At 50.3% G+C, this 18,910-nt stretch overlaps 1 protein-coding gene across 4 annotated transcripts in view; it reads left to right on the top strand.

Annotated features, from left to right (window-relative positions):
* Positions 1-18,910, top strand: part of LOC144724456 (ras GTPase-activating protein nGAP-like) — a 589,022-nt gene that overhangs the window by 165,878 nt on the left and 404,234 nt on the right. For all 4 annotated transcript variants that reach the window (XM_078603594.1, XM_078603592.1, XM_078603590.1 and 1 more), the window contains exon 3: positions 6,753-6,873. In XM_078603594.1, the coding sequence (XP_078459720.1) occupies positions 6,753-6,873 (121 nt within the window). The remainder of the gene's footprint in view (positions 1-6,752; positions 6,874-18,910) is intronic.

Raw genomic sequence — 18,910 nt, 5'->3', positions numbered from 1 at the left:
TATTGAAAGTCTCCATTCATCCTATCATTCTCTCCAGGGCTAATCAAATCAGTACCACTTTGTGTAAAGTAAACAGATTTTTTTTCTCTCTGGATAGACTGTCCCCTGTTATAACAAACACTCATGAATTGACCGATAACACCTTAATATACAGAGGACCGCAGAGCTTGACCATGTATTGGCGCTGGCTCACCGTGTGGCTGCCCTCCCGCCTGTCCCCGGTTCCACGCGCCTCTGGGTCGTTCTCTCTCTTTGAGAGCGAGCGAACATTGTGATGCCGCAATAGCAAAATGTTAACCACCTCGCCTGTTATGCATGAGGTCGTGGGTTCGATCCCGACCCTGACACCTGTGTATCTTGAGTTTACACTTCTCCCTGTGGTCGTGTGGATTTTTCTCTGGGTTCTTCCGTTCTTTCCCTCCACATTTCACCATTAGTTCAGGACTGCCAATGTAAGTGAGCAGTGCCGCATGGTAGCTTGGCCATAAAGACACATTGATATTTTTCCCCTTCTGTCTGAGAGTGTGTCCATGGGGTCATATTTAAGTCTGTCTTTAAAACTCGTCTCTTTAAACTGGCATTCACTCTCTAGTTCTGGCCATTCACCCTGCAGGTTCTGTTTATTTCCTGATTTTCATACACAGTGGCGCATTGAAATCTACGGATGAAATGCGTCTTATAAATGTAAATTATTATCGTACAGTAATATGCTACTGATGCACTGTAATCAAGCATCTATTCATCCGTCAAAATGCATTCCTGCACTTTCGACGGCGGCATTGATTGGCGCGAGTGAAGAGTCGTTGATCGCTAATTTGTTGTGTGGCACTGTAATGAGTCTGTGTCATCCCTGCAGCTACTAGAGTTGCGACCCCGTCCCCCCCCCAAATGGTGACGTTTCACCAAATAGCGAGCGAGAGGCCATGTCACAGACCCGGTAACAGAACCGTCAGAGCGGAAGCTCTGACGGTTCTCTCAGACCTTCCGCGGGTTCTACCGATGCAGAATTGTAAGCAAGTGCACTTTTAAAGCTGTTGGATATTGTGGCATGGCTGCGTGCGTGCCGTGTTCGCGTCTCCCTCCTTGGCGTCGTGTCGGCCGCATGCGTTTACTTTTTTGGGTTTATTTCGTGGCAATTTTCAATTCTGGAAAGTTCAACTTTCAAGTTAATTTTCATTTCGACAGGTTCAGAACTCCAGGGACCAGAATAGTCTCATATTTTAAGTGTGACCTGGGTTTCCAAATATGACATGTACAAACAAACAAACAAAACCAGGTGATTTGCAGGTTATTTGTTAGCATTATCATGTTTGGCCAATAACAGTTAAATTGTGTGTTATTTTGAGCTTTGTGTACTCTAGTACTACATAATAATTTTGTCATTTCGTACTTGCCCCATTCGAAAGCCCATTGTTGCCAATACAGCATTTGTTACTTTAATTCTCAGGGATGATTGCACATCTGAAAGTATTGTGCTCACAGCTGTGGGCGGTGGTCCGTCTGTACCAGTGGCTGGCTTGGTACACAGCAAGGCGTCGTGGATTGGTGGAGGTTTGCTGAGAAACAGTGAAGGGGAGACATCGAGCTCATAAACTAAAGTATTCCAAAACTATTTTATTTTAGCAGGTAAATTCCACTGAGCAATACAGCTCTCTTTCAGGAGGGACCAGGCCACAAATGACAGCTTTACGGAGTGCCTTATAGTGTGGACATTTATAACGGCCAAACACTCGCATGTTTCTAAATGTGGAGGGAAAACCCCAAAGGACCCGGAGACAAATCCACGCGTCCACGGGGAGAGACCCAGACATGCAAACTCCAAATCTACAGAGCTCGACCCAGTCCCTCCACAACATTCCAAGTCAGCTGTGGCCTCTGGAGCCCTCGCTTCCTGCGCTTGAGCTGCCCAGTGTTGTCAACGTTCTGGCTGAAGGGTGGCGACCCCACAGCGGCCCACTGCCATCGCCAATGAGCTTCCTCGACGAACGTACGTTCCGTAAGCACTGGCTGTGTTCCTAACGGCCAGTGACAAGCCCACTCGGCTAATGATCCTCCGGGCGTCCGCCCGCTGCTGCTGTGTATCTTTACTGTGTCCGTGTGTCTTGCCTGGGTTTGTTTGGTCGATGGAGCGAGAGAGCACGTGTCTGAACCGCCACAGACTCACATGCCAAAGAAAGTCCTTCCTGGGCGGATGGTCGCGTCATTCCAAGCTTGGGGACCTGCTCGTGCAGCAGTATTAAAGTAAATGGGGACACTGCAGTCGATTGGCAGGCCAGTGTGGTGGGGTGAAGTGTGGGTACTTTCACCTGTTCCAAAATGTATGGCTGGGATGGAAGGGTGTTCCAAAATACCCTGTTGAAGGGCTCACTCGAGCAACTGCAGGGCTGCCCCTTTACCTCCATTGGGATGTGAGTCCAATGCAGTGCAGCTATTGAGTGTTTGGCTTCGTGTGGGAGGAGAGCCGAGTACCCGGAGGAAACCTCACGCATACGAGGGAAGGGACGCTCAACACTCCGCGCACGTTCAATCCACAGACGGGAGCAACCCAAGATATAATAGGGTTCGTGAGTCAGAGGTCGCAGCCCCCTTGGCTCTGCCCAGCAGGCTTTGGCCACGAGACATCACGACGAGCTGCCCCCTCGGGCTACTTGGCACACTTCTGTCTACCAGGTAACGTCCCAGTTCCGCAGTATGAAGCTTCGTGCGTGGTGGGGTCACAGACGCTTCGCGCAGCTTCCCAATTACTGCTGCGACAAGATGAGCACCCTGAGCCCTCTGAGCTCGCTGCGCACGAGCGCGCACGGACACACATACGCACGGACACACATACGCACGGACACGCACGAGTGGACACGCGCACGCACGGACACGCACACGCACAGACACGCACACGCACGGACACACGCACACACACGAGTGGACACGAAGACGAGCAGGCACGCGAGCGTGCAAATGTGCATGGACACGTGCATGGACACGTGGTGGCAGCCCTAGGGCAGTGGTTTCTCAACTTTCTTTGGCTACTGTGACCCCCCTTGTTGAATTTTGTTTCAACCGTCATGGTGCTGAGAAATAAAAGTATGAGGTATCCTAACTAGCTCGCAACTGCAATTGAGTAATGTGTTCGCGCCCGCTGGTTACGCTTGTTAACCACATTGTTTATGATCACTGAGTTTAGAAAGGTCTCATATCATTGAAGGTTACCACGTGAATTTACACGTTATCCTAGTGATTTTACATTGGCAGATTCATACGTGATTATTCACCAGCGACTCTCATGTATGATATAATTTCACACATTTATAAATCACCTCACGTTCCCCTTAGGACATGGCCACGTGTACCCCCAGGGATCAGCGCACCGCTCGAGGACGCTCTGTTGCACAACGCGCGCAGAGCGCAGTGGCCCCGCGTCGCGGCTTCCCGTGCCTCGGCCGCGTCTGCTTGAGATGCACAATGCACATTCTAATGATATTCAAATGTATACAGCACACTAGAAACGAGGATTGCTACCTGTTTGGGAGGCAGGAATGAATTTGTGTCGAGGTCTGGTACTATTATTGTGTTGAACTTTATCGCAGAATAAAGCGTAGTGTTTATTGGCACTATAAAGCTATAAACTATTTGTATTTCACCAGGTAAGGCCCACTGAGCTATGTGATAGCTCAACAAAGTGGCTTATCACGTGGACAATTTACAGCAGCAGCCACATACTCTAAACGCGCGTTGTTGATTTTAAATTTGGAGGGAAACACCGGAGGACCTGGAGATAAATCCACACGACCACGGGGAGAGAGAGACATGCAAACTGCAAATATACAGGCGTCGGGGCTGGGATCGAACCCACGTCCTCCTGCATACCTGGCGAGGGAGTTAACATTTCGCCACGAGCGGAGCATGAGTGTTTGAGCACGGGGAAGCGAGAGTGCTTGCTTGAATCGGAAGGCACAACGCAGTACGATTGCCTTGCAAGTCTTCAGCCGCGGCCGTGGCATCTCCTCTGGGGTACAACACCCCGACATCGTCTTGATGCCCACACCAATTAACGGGCTTTTTTTCTCTCTCTAAATGTTCCCACGGTGAATTAACCAAAATAAAAAAAATCTAGGACCCATGCAAGCTCTGCCTCCGTTTCAGAGGCAAATGGTGCAATTAAGGGCCCTTTGTAACTCACCGGTGGGTGGCGGGCGGCCGCTCGAAATGTCGTTCTCATTAGCGAGCAACACAGTCGGCCAATCAGGACTCCTCGTGGCTTCCACGCTCCCCTAAAAACCGGAGTGGGGGGATCAACCCCGAAGTAAATTCTATTCCAATCGGTGAAACGCGATAAAGCGCGCGTCCCCTGCGACAAGTGTCCGTGACCCCCACGGAGTCCTCCTGAGCGCCGTTTGCAATTTCAGCTCTAAGAGATGATTTCGTGAAATTCCACAATGGTCGTGGCTAGGCAATTCGAGCGAAAGTGAAGTTTGTTGGGACCATAATTAGGCTCTTGACCACGTGCGCTGTTTCATTTGTATCCAAAGTCTCGCCAAGTGCAGACAGAGAGAAGAGCTGCAATCAGAACTACATTCAGCAAAATCAATTGACTTGTGTGTGTCTACGTTGCGTGCCACTGCGTAAGAATATTTTTCTGCGCCTTTGTTTTTGAAGGTAGATTGCTCCAAACACCCGAAACATATTCGAACAATTAGCCGGGCGGTGGTGGCTGGTTACAGGGCCTGTGGTCCGGCACTGTGGAGGCAGCAAGGGTTGGTGGATGGCGCGAACGCTGTGAAACTCCCTTCCTGTGGGTGTCGAGTTGTCATACTCGAGATGTCACACTCGAGCTCACCAGGAGAACGCGTGGGTTCCCCCCGGCTGTTCCAGTTCCCTCGCACATGTAAACGCCTATTAATTGGCTAATTATGCCTTCATATACAGAGGACTGCAGAGCTTGGGCAGTTGTTGGTGGTGTGCTCACTGCGTGGCTGCTGCTGCTTCCCCGCTCATGTGGTTCTTCCTGATGCCTCTGGGTCGTCTTCTTTGTCTCTCTCTAGGACAGGGCGATGAGCGAATACAATGGGATGGCACTTTACAAGTTTACATTATCATCATCAACACTTGCACGATTACGCAACCTTTGCATTTCGCCTTCCAAACACTTCCCAACCTTTACTCTTTGGTTATTTCGGTAAAGTCACGTGTTGATGTTACCGAAAGAACCTAAGAGCATGGATTCCTGCAGCCACGAAAGCTTCAAATTAAGATTACCAACCTTTTTTTATTGTCTGTGGCTTTTGTTTGAATAGCAATATGCTTATGGATCTACCTCTTAATTTGTTCAGCAGTGAGATAAGCTTCTGGGTGACGAAGACCGTTTATTCCTCCTCCTCCACGGGAAGAAGATCAGAGGCGATTCGTGTCGTCGATTTGCTCCATTGTTGGGGCTTCTCGTAATTCAGATCACCGATCACTTCCAGGGTGGCACGGAACGCTGGTGTGCCGTCTCGCCGCTCCCGCCTCTTCTGCCTTTGCTCTCCTCGTGTTTAGCTCTTTGTTTTATTTCCCTTTGTTGCCTTTTCCACCTTTCCTTGCTTTTCTGGGCGAATGTTTTTTTACTTTTCGTTATTTTAACTAGCGTCCTGAGAACGATTGTTTGAGGGCGCTTTATAAATGATCAATTTGCGCGCGTTGGGGTTCTGGTAATTCACAACGGAGTATGATTCACGGTAGATTTTTTTGGGCGAGGGTCGGTCGCGCAAATTTAAATGCGCGCCGAGGTACGCGAGTTGTCGCGTGAGATCAAGCGTGGGCAACTTGACGACAGCTCCGGCAGTACCGGGGGGCCTCGCTCAGTCTCACATTGTTTTTCAATGGGGGGGGGATCCAGCTCACGTTTCTATAGTGGGGGGGCAATGACGACGTCGGATGCCGCTCTGTGGGATCCCAACGCGGTATTCGCAGATACATGTTCAGCATCGGGATGTTTTGGTCAACACCGGTTGTTTTGCATGGGTTGTTATTTTTTTTATTTAGTTTTTTGTTTTAGCTATGGGAGGAAACCGGTGGAACCTGGGAGAAAACCCCACACAGAATGGGTGGAGAACAAACAAACATACAAACTACACGTGGAAAGGATCCCGAGCCAAGAAGTTGAACCCAGGCCTTTATAGCTGCGTGGCACAAATGTCACCTCTGTGCCACCTTGCCGCCCAGCTCAATAGAGCACGCTTTTGATGATCAATTCATTATTCAGCAATGCGTGTTATATAATTTTGCATCAAAGTAAGATCCATATCTAACACAGACGGTGCCTATCAAGCAGCTAGTGGTTCACCAGCATTGGTTCAAGCAATCCTGACTGCTGATGAGAACCAGTCCAAAGTTTGGTTGTGTTGAACCAATGCTGCTGAAACTATACACTTGCCAGATACCCGTGGGGCTGATGGGATGTGTTTAAAATACTTATTCTTTGTAAGTGGAGGGACAGATGTGTTAAGGAGACATTCTGCCGGAGTATATATATTCACGTTTGTTACCGGGATGTTTTAAGTTTGAACGCGGAGTTAATGACGACCACGGTGAACATCGTTTGGTTTGTTCTTCTGCAGGCAGTGCCAGCACAGTCCCCTGACGTTGCGTCTGAGTTTGCATCCAGAATAAACTCTTGCTGTGGCCGGCCAGCCACGGTCAGAGCTGCGCACGTGCGCGGCGCTGACGCTGACGCTGCCATCTGCTGCACCCCCTTCCCCCCCCTGCCCTGCTCCCCGCAGATCCGCCCGGAGCTGCTGCATGAGCTGCGCTCCGAGTCGTGCAAGGGGCGCATCCTGCGTCGCGCCATCAGCGTGCCCGCCGACAGCCCCATCATCGTGCGTCCCGCCGACGTGGACACGGGTAGGTGGCCTTGCGGCGCTCCCCCCGCAACACCGCGGATGGCCGCCCGCCCGCCCGCCCCCTTGTGTGCGGGCACACGCCCCCGGCGCGCCGATGAGGCCCTGTCGAGTTCGGGACGACGGTTCGTTTGAGACGTGCTCCTGCAGGTCTGCAACGCACGTCCGTATCTCTCGTCTTGACGAGGAGGCCGCGGCACTGCCTGGTTTGCCCTTGCAATCGGTTTGAGCAGCTTTTGTGGAACATGCGAGGGGTGAGAGAGCAAATGCAGCAGTGGGGACCACGAGCCAAGCAGTCGCCGTCAAAGCCCGCACAAGACCGCACACGACCAGAATTGAGCAGAATCAGTCATTCAAGGTGAACGTGTAGGCTACTCTGCAATATTCATTCCTTTGAGTTCTCATTTGAATTTGATGCAAACGCAGAAATCAAACTTTTGCAAACGATTGCTGGACACCATTGCAATGTGGACACCATTGCTGTGGTTGCTGTCCCTCTTGTGTTGATTTTTTTTTTAATCTTGCACCGATGCATGATGTTGGATCTGGTGTGTTCTTTTCTTTGACGTTCCTGATCGCACTCCTAGAGAACGTGGCATGGAATATGTGAATGTGCCGTTTAAGAAGTTGATGAGTTTCCACAAAATACTACTTTTGCTATTTTAAGACCCACAGCACTTTCTTTACGTTTAATACAATGCAGTTAATTTATTCAAAATGTGAAGTGTAGGTTCTGCACTTAAAATTCTTACTTATTCAGAAATACTACGTTTTTTCTAAACTGCAGCAAGTTGCGGTTGTACAGGGCCAGGAAGGTGGCAGCCCCATTCCCTTGAGAATGGGGCTGCCGTGTGGCCAGTGCGTGGAGGCTTGCCGCTGCGCCTCTTCGCAACGCCTCCGTTGTGAGATGGCTCCTCTCCTAATGAGGCCTCCTGGGAGGAGCTGTCCCACGGTTTTCCGAAAGTTCAGGCCACGAAAGTTATTTTTCCTGTTGTTGAGGAAAGCGCTTTGGTGGCTCACAGTAGCGAGTGACGGTGTGGGCCGTGATTGTGGTGCGAGTGGCCATGCCTACATGCACAAGTAAGTAAACCTTGAAACAAGGCGCTAAGCTCATCTTATTTTACACATTCATGTAGGGCGCCCATGATCAAGGCGCTTAACGTTATTAAAAAAAAAAGGGTATCGACAAAGCAATAATGTAGATGGCGGGTGGGGTGCGAGGGATGAGGAATGGGCGAGCACGGTAGAGGGGTGCATGGGGGAGGGGGTGGGAATATATGGGGGGTCGGAGGGGAGGGGAAGAGGAAGGGAATGGGCAATGGAGAAGAGGGTGAGGCTGTAAGAGATGAGCGGGCAGGTGGTTAAGGAGGGGGGCGGGGACTGCTTCATGAATCTGTATGAACAGAGCCCACGTACTACCCAGCTCAACTGAACACTGGAGCGGTCCTCATGTCCTCTGAGCAGCCCTGAGCGTGCAGTGGACGTTCGACATTCCCATATCAGATACATTTTCATAGCTCGTTGAATTTTGCTGTCGTGTATTTTACTTCTTCACAACATATTGATGAAATAACAAAGTCAATAATTAAAGTTGTAAATAAATAGGCATCCATTATGTTAATGATTTGCATTCCAGGGTAATTGACGACATGGTGATTATAGGATGTCATACATATCGTAGTGAGTGTAATTGACAGCACGTGCATTATAGGCATTAGAGTGTTTAATGAGAGGGGGATTTACAGCGGGCGTACGTTGAAGGAAGGTCCGATAATGGCTCTCTACAGGCCTGTGCATATCGAAGGATCTGTGTAATGCATTTCAGATAAAATCTCAGAGACTTGGCAGCAATGCAAGAGAGCATGTATACGCTGCTTTTCACGATCATGTTTGGTTTCTCAAAACCAAACCTGCTGTCGCTCAATCCGCTGGAGCGCAACGTGGCTGAAGAATTTTCACGCTTAGAATGGCGCTGAGAAAATGGACGGACGGAGTACCACATGGGGTTTCGACAGACCGACACAAATCAAGTCCCTCATGGAACTGTTCAGGAAAGCAAGCGGCCCTGGGCAGGACGCGTCGCTAGAAGGGGCAATAGCCGACGGCCGAGACCGGCGACGCTGTGGCAGCCGGACGATGAGGGAACACACCAGCGAGGGCGACCTCCGCGGAGATGGAGCGATTGGATCAGCTCGCGCGCAGGACCCCTTCATCCAGCAGTGGATGGAACTTTGTTGGTCAGACTCCAGGGAGCACAGGATGAATTACAAGTGCCGGATTTTTCGTTAACACTACTTTACCATTACAAAAACAAAGTATTGCAAGATAAAGTTTTGGGCAATGACCTTTCTTCCGATCACAGAGAAGGATATGATCTAAAATTCATGGAGGCATACTTTATTCAAAGGGGAAAGTTACTTTATTCACACACACACACGCACATAGCTAGCGTTAGACTGTGCGCCGCTGCTCCCTTTGCCGCTGCGGGGCCATCACACACATGCAAATTCATGGATAACGGTTTCTGGAGGTCACTCCCTGAAGGTCGTGTCTCATACTGTATTCTCGCTGTATCAGACCACCCGAGCCAAAAATTCAACACGTTCGTCAATAACACCGAGGAACAAATGTGTGTCATTTGGGGCGCCGCAGTGCCGAGATGTCAACTACCTCGCCTGGTATACAGGATATTCTTGGGTCTTTCGGTAAAGTCACATAGATAGGTTCAAAGAAAATAACAAAAAATAACATTTTTTTTTAATTTTCTTTGAACCTATCTATGTGACTTTACCGAAAGACCCAAGAATATGAATTCCTGCAGTCACGAAAGCTTTAAGTCAAGATATACAGGAGTTCATGGATTCGATCCCGATCCTGACGATGCCTGCTATATATTTGGAGTTTGTGTGTCTCTCTCCCCATGGTCGTGGAGATTTTTCCTCCGGATCCTCCATTTTTTCCTCTCCACATTTAGAAATCTGCGTTGAGACTATTTGGCTGCTATATACATTTCCACGTGATAAGCCACTTTGGTTGAGCTATCATTTGTGGCCAGGTCGCTTCCAAAAAAAACAGCTGTATAGCTCAGTGGGCCTTCCCTGGTAAAATAAAAAAAAAGTTTAGTTTAGAGTTTTAATAGAAATAGGCGACATTTCGGGCAAGGGCTCTTCCTTCACATCACAGCACCCTAGCGGTGATGAGCAGCAGCGCAACACGCCTGCCTGCTCGCCCGCCCGCCCGCTGTGAGAATGAGACGGACGGGCCGCTCCGCCCCGCTGTGCCCGACGGACACACGGAGCTCCCCCAGCACGGAGCTACTCCGATTCCCAACAAGCGAACCCCACGGTACAATGCCCGCCGACCTCTCGGGGGTCAAGCAAGAGACCTTCAGGATGAGTAGTGAGAAATACACGTGCGGTGCATCCAGGATGCAAAAATTGTGCCCGTCTTGTAGGTCGCGTGGGCCTAGCGCACAAAAAAAAACCTCGCGTTGGTATTTTAATTGCAAAACTTGTACGACACTGTTACTCCTCGAATTGCTCGCAACTGCAGCTGTCTGACGGAGCTCGATGGATTATTATTTTTAACATGTATATAATGTTGGGGAACTTGGTAACTTGCGAATTAAATCGTTTTTTTTCTTATGAAATTATAACTTGCTCTTGGGAAAGGGCACGTCATGTATCCGATGATTGCCATTTGGTTCGTTATGTATTTTTCTCGAGTGTTGCACAGTTATAACTACTAGATTTCTTAAATATTGAAATTGCATTTTTTACGAAGATATAAATAGATTTAGAATGACATTTTATAATGTCATATCTACAATAGGAAATCGTCAAAATAAATTACTCAAAAGATTACAATTGAGTTAAAAACATTCATAATCACGGTAATTAAAGCTATTTTAACGGAGATAATTTAAAAACGTAAAACGTTACGATATTGTTAAGTTGTGACAATGTTTATCATTTTGATCACAACTATGAAAATTACAGACAGACCTGAACAATACAATAATTTTAAAAACTCTTTCCAGGAATCAATCCTGGGATACCAGGATTGTGTTGCAGTGTGCTAATCATTGTGCCACCACTCCCACCTAACCAGACATCCTTACACATGGCTAGAACGAGACACCCACACACTGACACATATTAATAACCAGACACACACCGACACTTTATTTTAACTAGAAAGGCAAATATCCCCCGTATGGCTTCTTAACAGACTGTTGGGGCAAGTGCTGTTAGCGAGCATCTATGAAGGCTGGCACTGCACACGAGGGGGTGGGTGGCCAGCACCACGCCCCTGGCCACCTTTATCTCCATATTGCAAATGGTTACACATCGCACCACGTGCTCATTTGAGGTTGAGTCGACCTAGGGAAGCCCCATAACCAGTTAAGATAATCGTCACTGGTGCTGACCGTGAGTGGGAATCGAACTCGGGTCACTTGATTTGTAGCGCAGCGCGCTCGCTGCTCCCCACATAACTACTTCCACGTGGTTGTGACCAGTCACCGCACGCACCGCACGTCTTGAATGTGCAGTGGTAAAGCTGCACTTGGCATGGAATACACTTGGCAGGTGGCCTATGGCTGCCTCGTGCCCACAGAGCTGTGTTCAGACTGGAAGAGAACTGGTCCTGAAGTGCAACAAAAGGCCAACTGCCAGCGCCATGCCAGGCCCCTCACGGCCTTGACGAAGGATGATCAAGTTCACTTGCAGCTCTTGTGCATCATTCACACGACTCTTTCGTATCCACGACAGGATCATTGCAAGTTTTTCTGAACATTTAGAAACAAACGCCCGTGTTATTCCTCCATCGCAAGCGAACATTTACAATGTCAACAGTGGTATAGCAGGAGGGCAGCGATGTTAACCGGCTAAATTGCCAAATCGGTGACATAGAGTGTGGAAGACGTGACGTTCCGGGGGTGTTTTTTGGACCAAGTGCCAGGCGAAGGGCAGTGACTCCATTGTGCCCCCTCCTAAATGGTGCCAAAGCATCCCTCCCGGATGTTAAAAGCAATCACGGGGATATTTCCAGCGTTTTTCTCTGGAGATTAAAACACGCCTCGCTCTTCGTATTGACAGCGATTCAATCTTATCGGCGCGCAACCTGTACATTCTCACAGTGGGCATTCCCGTGGGCGTGGAGGTGTCCCTCCGTCATCCCGACATCTCGGACACATTCTCCGCGTGCCCCAAGTTCACCCCGGGTACAAGGATCCATCGGTTGTCTGTTTGCGGCAGGCACTGCGCGGTGCTACCTTGTCGAGGAACGCTCGGTCGATGGGAGATGATATTACAGCACTCGCCGTCGTCCTCGTCGTCGCAGGCTTCATATGTCGCCGTTTGCTTTGTAAACGTCTAGCGCGGCGGTGGCAAGGGGCGATCGCGTGATGATGATGCTCCAATGTTTATCACCGTGGGACCCGGTCCCGAGTGATCAAATCGGTGAAATGATCTTGACGACGTCGCCCGGGTCTAGGAAGTTCAGTCACCGCTTGCTGCGGGTTGCCTTCACCGTAAAAATGCTGCGCTCCATCTGCTTCACATCGGACGTTAGAGACCCCGTGACGTCATTCTACAGTGACAATAACAATGATAATATAATCAAAAAGCAGAGCAGATCGTGGATGTGTATTCTGTAAGCTGCGATTACCATGTGGAGTGCTGAGTGCTAACACTGATGATGCCAGGCGGGGTCTTATCTTTCTTCAGCTTATTTTGGGTTCAGGAGTTCAGTAAAATGTGTCCCAACAAATTATGAATATTTTTATCCTGTTGCACAACACCTGGATGTCGCGGCACTCTGTCGACCGGATAGAATTGGCTTTCGGAAGGGAACGTGGCTTATCTCCCGCTGGCAGGCCACTGCAACTCGGCACAAACTCTGCGAGGACATCCGGGCGTAACTGTGGATTAAGGTAATTTTGTTGGCATGAAATTAAGTCTGTATCTCACTTTTCAAATTTAATTAATGGAGTAATGCTGTTCACCACTCGCCCCAACGTACCAGTTGTGGTCTATCTGCCGCTCGGCGCGCGTCGTCACGGTCACTGCAAGATCCGATCGTGTCCGTCCAGTGCTCGCCGAGCTGCATTGCCTTCCGGTTGCTGAACGAAAACGTTACGAAGGTCGCACTCGGTACACGCACAAAGTGCTTGCCACAAGCGAACCACAGTACCTTGACGATCTCGTCAAGAAGCATAAACCATCGAGTGAACTCCGGTCATCCTCGGAGTGGCTTTTGACACGCCATCGAATATAGACGGCCACAGCATCGCACGCCTGTGTGGCGAAGCTTTCAATCGTCACTGCTGCTACACAAAGCACAGATGGGGCCGAAGTTGTCACTGCTGCTACACAAAGCACAGATGGGGCCGAAGTTGGAATCCTGTTGTCACAGCTGGGATGGAGCACCCAGTTCCTGTCTCACTGCAGTCGATGGGATTCACCGCAAAGCAGCAGTCGGGGTGACTGATGATCCAGCACCCACTGGTTCACTCCAGTCTCTCTCTTGCTCACCCACCGACCGGCAGTCAGTCACCTCCTTATCACTCTTCTACCACTACTACCATGGTTACTGTTCCCGTGAACTTTACTCGCTGATTCATCTTGTCATCCACACTGTGTCCATCCACTACACCACAGATCACAACAACACACTCACGCATTCGCTCACGCACTTGCTCACCTACTCACCCACCCACTCACCCATATACTCACCCACTCACCACACTTCAGGTCACAACAACACACTCACGCACTCGCTCATGCACTTGCTCACCCACTCACTCACCCACTCACTCACACACTCACCCACTCACCCACCCACTCACCCACTGACCACACTGCTGGTCACAACAACACACTCACCCACTCACTCACCCACTCACCCACTCGCTCACACACTCACTCACCCACCTACCCACTCACCATACTGCTGGTCACAACACTTCTCTGTACGGTTTAACACGTAGGCTTTTGCGACCAATATCATCCATAGTAGAGGTTATGGATGATATCTAACCCAAAAACCTTTTATGGACTTCTCTGTACGCTTATTTCCTTTCACTGACGATGGAAATGTTTTCCCATCGTCTCTTTTTTCCCATCTGCCTTTATCACCGTAACCTTTCTCAGATAAAAAATAACGTGTTACACCACTCGTATCGATTCACAGCTGGCATGGTGCTGCTTGTTGCTCGCCGCTTGACGTTTGTAGCATTTGGGCACTGCTCCCAGCAACGAGTGCTAAATACATAAAGTGACCCTTTGAACGTTTCTCGATTTGTTTTACGATTTTTGAACGTACATTGTTTCCTGTTTAGGCAGTCAGACTCATTTATTCTTCCCAGCGACCTCATTGTTGATGGCGAGATGTTAACTACCTCGCCTGGTATGCAGGAGGTCGTGGGTTCGATACCAACCCTGATGCCTGTAAATTTGGAGTTTGCGTGTCTCGCTGTCCCTGTGGTGGCATGGATTTTTCTCCAGATCCTCCGGTTTTTCCGCTCCCCGTTTAGAATCGACAACACACGTTCAGAGTATGCGGCTGCAATAGAAATTTTCACACGATGTTGAGCCACTTCGTCGGGCTATAATTTGTGATCGCAAGGTGCTTATGACAGCAGCTACACAGTTGGGGCCGGGGGGGGGGCATGCCGGGTCACGTGTCCCTGTGAACACGTCGCCACTGTGGGGGCTTCGACGCCCTCCGCTGTAAAAACCCTGGCGTACTTAGAACCCCGCGGTGCACGATGAACGCGGGTGATTCCCGCGTCGAGCGTCGTTCGAATGCGACAAATTCACCGTTGGGAAATAATTGCGGCCCACGGTAGCTGCGGTGTGGCTAATGTCACGCGAGAGCCGCTGGTGCACGTGCCGCGCTGATTGGCTGCCCGATGTGTGCGCCCGGTCCTGCGGCGCGTTCTCTCTCGGTCACTCTTAATGAGGGCCGCCACCTCCTCCGCCGTAGACCAAACCCCGAGTTGTTTCTCCGTCAGCCCGGGTCTGTCAACACCGTGCAGTTTACCTCGATAAAGTTCAACGCGACAGACACCGGGTACCTGATCTCAGCACAATCGACTCCCGCCGCCCGAACACGGACGCCGATCCGCGGGGACCCTCCGGGGTCAAACCCCGACGCTTGACGCTGAGTTGTAGCCACTCTGCGACATCCCCCTCTCTCTGCAGTGTGGGGACATCATTGGGCAAACCGGGTCTAGGAAGCGACTCTCTCGGCCTTTGCCTCGCCCGCTCCCCTTTGTTTTGGCGCCGGACGCGGGTTCTGTGAACTGCAGGTGTGCACTGTTGTAATATGAGTAGCAACATGAATAGGGAGCCAATACGCCTGGTTCGCATCATATCTGTTCTTCCACACACGAGATAAATGTTTATGGAAGTCACACGGCCTTCTGAGAGTATGTATGTATTACAGTCTGTTCTCCTATAACGCGTAGTTTTCATGACGCGAAGTGGATATAACGCAATGAATGTATTTAGGGAACGCATTTTTTATAACGCGGATGCGAATTGGATATAACGCGATTGAAAAGAAGTCCGTCGCGCGAGTAGCAATAAGCGGTTATACGGCTGCCTCGGCGTAGCATCACACAAGGCATTGGGATGCTGCTGGATGCTTCGAGATGCTACCCACACGCCTCGGTCTTTCTTCAGCCTGCGTACGCATCTCACGTGTTATCGTGGACTGCGCTTTATCCTATATTATTTATTATAACGCGATTTTTCCATCACGCGATGTTGTTCAGGAACGCAACTAATACTACCGCATTATAGGAAAACACTGCATGTAAAACTTATTTTGCACCATACGTAGCCAACTGTGCTAATCGGAGATGCATCCTTTCAGCAGCATTGGTTTAAGGCGAGCAAAACTCTGGTCCGGTTTCGACATTACATGTCTCATCAGCAGCGTTAAGCTCACTTTAACCACTGCAGGTGGACTGCCACATGTGTATATGTCGTTTTTTTAAATCTTCCCTGAATGAAACGTATCTCAATCCGTGCCGCGGGGCCACTCTGAGATTCTCCCGCGAGCCCAAGACACTCCAAGCCAAGTCACAGTCCCTTACAAAAAGGCCTCGATGGCGAGATATTAACTACCTCGCCTGGTATGCAGGAGGTCGTGGGTTCGATCCTGACGCCTGTATATGTTCGAGTTTGCATGTTTCTCTCTCCCCATGGCGGCGTGGCTTTTTCTCCGGGTCTTCCGGGTTTTCTCTCCACATTTAGAATCAACATCACGCGTTTAGAGTATTTGGCTGCTATAACTTACCACGTGATAAGCCACTTCGTTGAGCTATCATTTGTGAGGGCGAGGTCGCTTCTGAAAAAGAGCTACATAGCTCACTGGGCCTTACCTGTTAAAATACGAAATGTTTTTAACGTAGTTTTTTTTTTTGAAATGCGCATGGTGTTTGGGTAATTGGCAGCATCTTGCGAGCCCCCCCCCCCCGCATCAATTCGAATGCGCCCAGAGGAAGCTGTTGCTCGTTTGAAACGTTTTACAACACGAATGCAACTGGACGCTGATTAATAAATGTTATTCTCTAAAATAGAGGTTTTTTTTCTTTTTTGGGTTAGATCGCGTAAATATAAATGTGTCGTTAAACCCGCCACCACCCGACACACCGGTGTGCTGCACTCGTAACTAATTGGCATGTTTTGTTTACGTGACAAACCTTACTTAATTGGCAGTGTCGGGTGGTGGCGGGTTTAACGACACATTTATATTTATGCGATCTAACCCAAAAAAGAGAAACCTCTTATGGATAATATTGGTCGCGAAAGCCCACTACGTGTTAAACCAAACGTTACTTTCATTGGGTATCAGCGGTTGATTAGAGTCCTGCTACCGCAACCGCTCCACTTGTGCCTGGTGGTCCGCATGTAAATCCTGGACGTAAGAGGAGTGCACAGCCTGAGGTCCGGCTAGCGTATCCTCCTGGGATATGAGACGCTCCGGAAAAGCGAGACGCACCCAAAACCTGTGCCCCGTTGTAAGAGGAGTGCACAGCCTGAGGTCCGGCTAGCATATCCTCCTGGGATATGAGACGCTCCGGAAAAGCGAGACGCACCCAAAACCTGTGCCCCGTTGTAAGAGGAGTGCACAGCCTGAGGTCCGGCTAGCGTATCCTCCTGGGATTTGAGACGCTCCGGAAAAGCGAGACGCACCCAAAACCTGTGCCCCGTTGTAAGAGGAGTGCACAGCCTGAGGTCCGGCTAGCGTATCCTCCTGGGATATGAGACGCTCCGGAAAAGCGAGACGCACCCAAAGCCTGTGCCCCGTAGTCGGCATCGTTACGGCGCGCAGAGTCCGTCCCCGAGGGGTGCACGGCGAATCGGGGGCGACTGCCCCGGGCCCCGCGCTTTGGGTGGGGGGCCCGCGCTTTGGGTGAGGGGCCCGCGCTTTGGGTGGGGGCCCCGCGCTTTGGGTGGGGGGCCCGCGCTTTGGGTGGGGGCCCCGCGCTTTGGGTGGGGGGCCCGCGCTTTGGGTGGGGGCCCCGCGCTTTGGGTGGGGGGCCCGCGCTTTGGGTGAGGGGCCCGCGCTTTGGGTGGGGGCCCCGCGCTTTGGGTGGGGGGCCCGCGCTTTGGGTGAGGGGCCCGCGCTTTGGGTGGGGGGCCCGCGCTTTGGGTGAGGGGCCCGCGCTTCAACATCACGGTGTCCGATGGAATACATTGAAGACGTCAGGGGTGGGATTTGCCCCCATGGACGGCACTGGCTACGCATATCTGGTCTGTCCCACACTCTGCTGCTCACGGGTTAGAAGACGCACCCACAACTTGTGGTTTAAATCAGAGAGGGGGGTGGGTGGGGGAAGTGCGTCTTATAATCCGGAGAATACGGTAAACACGCAGTGTTTCAGATGTTACAAATCTACAAGTGATTAGAAGGGATTAGGTCAGTTTCTCTATCACCCACTAGAGGGGGGAAATGGGCCACGTGGTCAATAAAGATGTGGCCTCCCGCAATGGAGCCACCGTTTTTACGGCAGCCGTGCGTTTATTTAGCACGATAGCGCCGGTGCGGCGGTTGCATGTCGGTTGCATGCAGGGGTGTGAATGAGAGTGTGTGAGGGGTGTGTGAGGGGTGTGAATGAGAGTGAATGAGAGTGTGTGCAGCGTGTGTGCGGCGTGCGAGCTGCAGGGGAGCGGTGGTCTTCGTGAACGTCGCACTGCTCTACGAACCCGGCGTCCCGAGTTCAATGCCCGCTCACGACCAATAACACGGGCGAATATATGGACAGGTCCTGCGTCTCTCCCCTAGGTCGACTCAGACTTAAATGAGTACCTGGTATGGTGTGTAAACATCAGCACTGGGGAGACAAAGGCGGCCGGGCGTGGTGCTGGCCACCCATTCCCTCGTGTGCCGTGCCGGCCTTCATAGGTGTTCGCTAACAGCACTTGCCCCAACAATCTGTTGATGTCTATACGGGGGATCTTTGTCTTTGTGCTTCAAGGTAATGCCAAATCAATTTAAATTGAGACTAATGTATGCGTGCATTTGTTTGAAATGATTGTGTGTGGTTTCAAACGAGCCCGCGTGTCCACCGTCGGTGATTGCATTTTAAGTCCATAATTGAGGACGGCCTTAAAAAGCAATTTTAACAGAATAATTATGATTCGGTGCATTTAAATGTAATGTTTCATTCATTAGCGTGAAATGATTAGGCATCACGCGCGCCTGTACTGGGGCGGCAACGTGTTCCACACTCGCGACGGAGGTTCACGATTACAGGGAGGAAAAAAGTGCTTCTTATAAATTCGGAGAATACGGTAAACATGCTTACAATCCATTATAGAGGGGGGGGGTTCCTTTTGGGTTAGGTTGTGTCAATATAAATGTGTCGTTAAACCCGCCACCGCCCGACACAGCCACTTAGTGAGGTTTGTCACGTAAACAGAACATGGCAATTCGTTTCTAGTACTGCACACCGGTGTGTTGGAGAGTAAACCCACAAACATTTACAATTCGAGCACAAACGTTTTGCCGGTAATTGCAACCGT

Source organism: Lampetra planeri, chromosome 20, assembly GCF_965212315.1.
Source record: "Lampetra planeri chromosome 20, kcLamPlan1.2.h2, whole genome shotgun sequence".
In the NCBI taxonomy this organism is placed as follows: Eukaryota; Metazoa; Chordata; class Hyperoartia; order Petromyzontiformes; family Petromyzontidae; genus Lampetra; species Lampetra planeri.
Note: the sequence above shows the minus strand (reverse complement) of the source record. Positions and strands in the feature narration are given on the sequence as shown.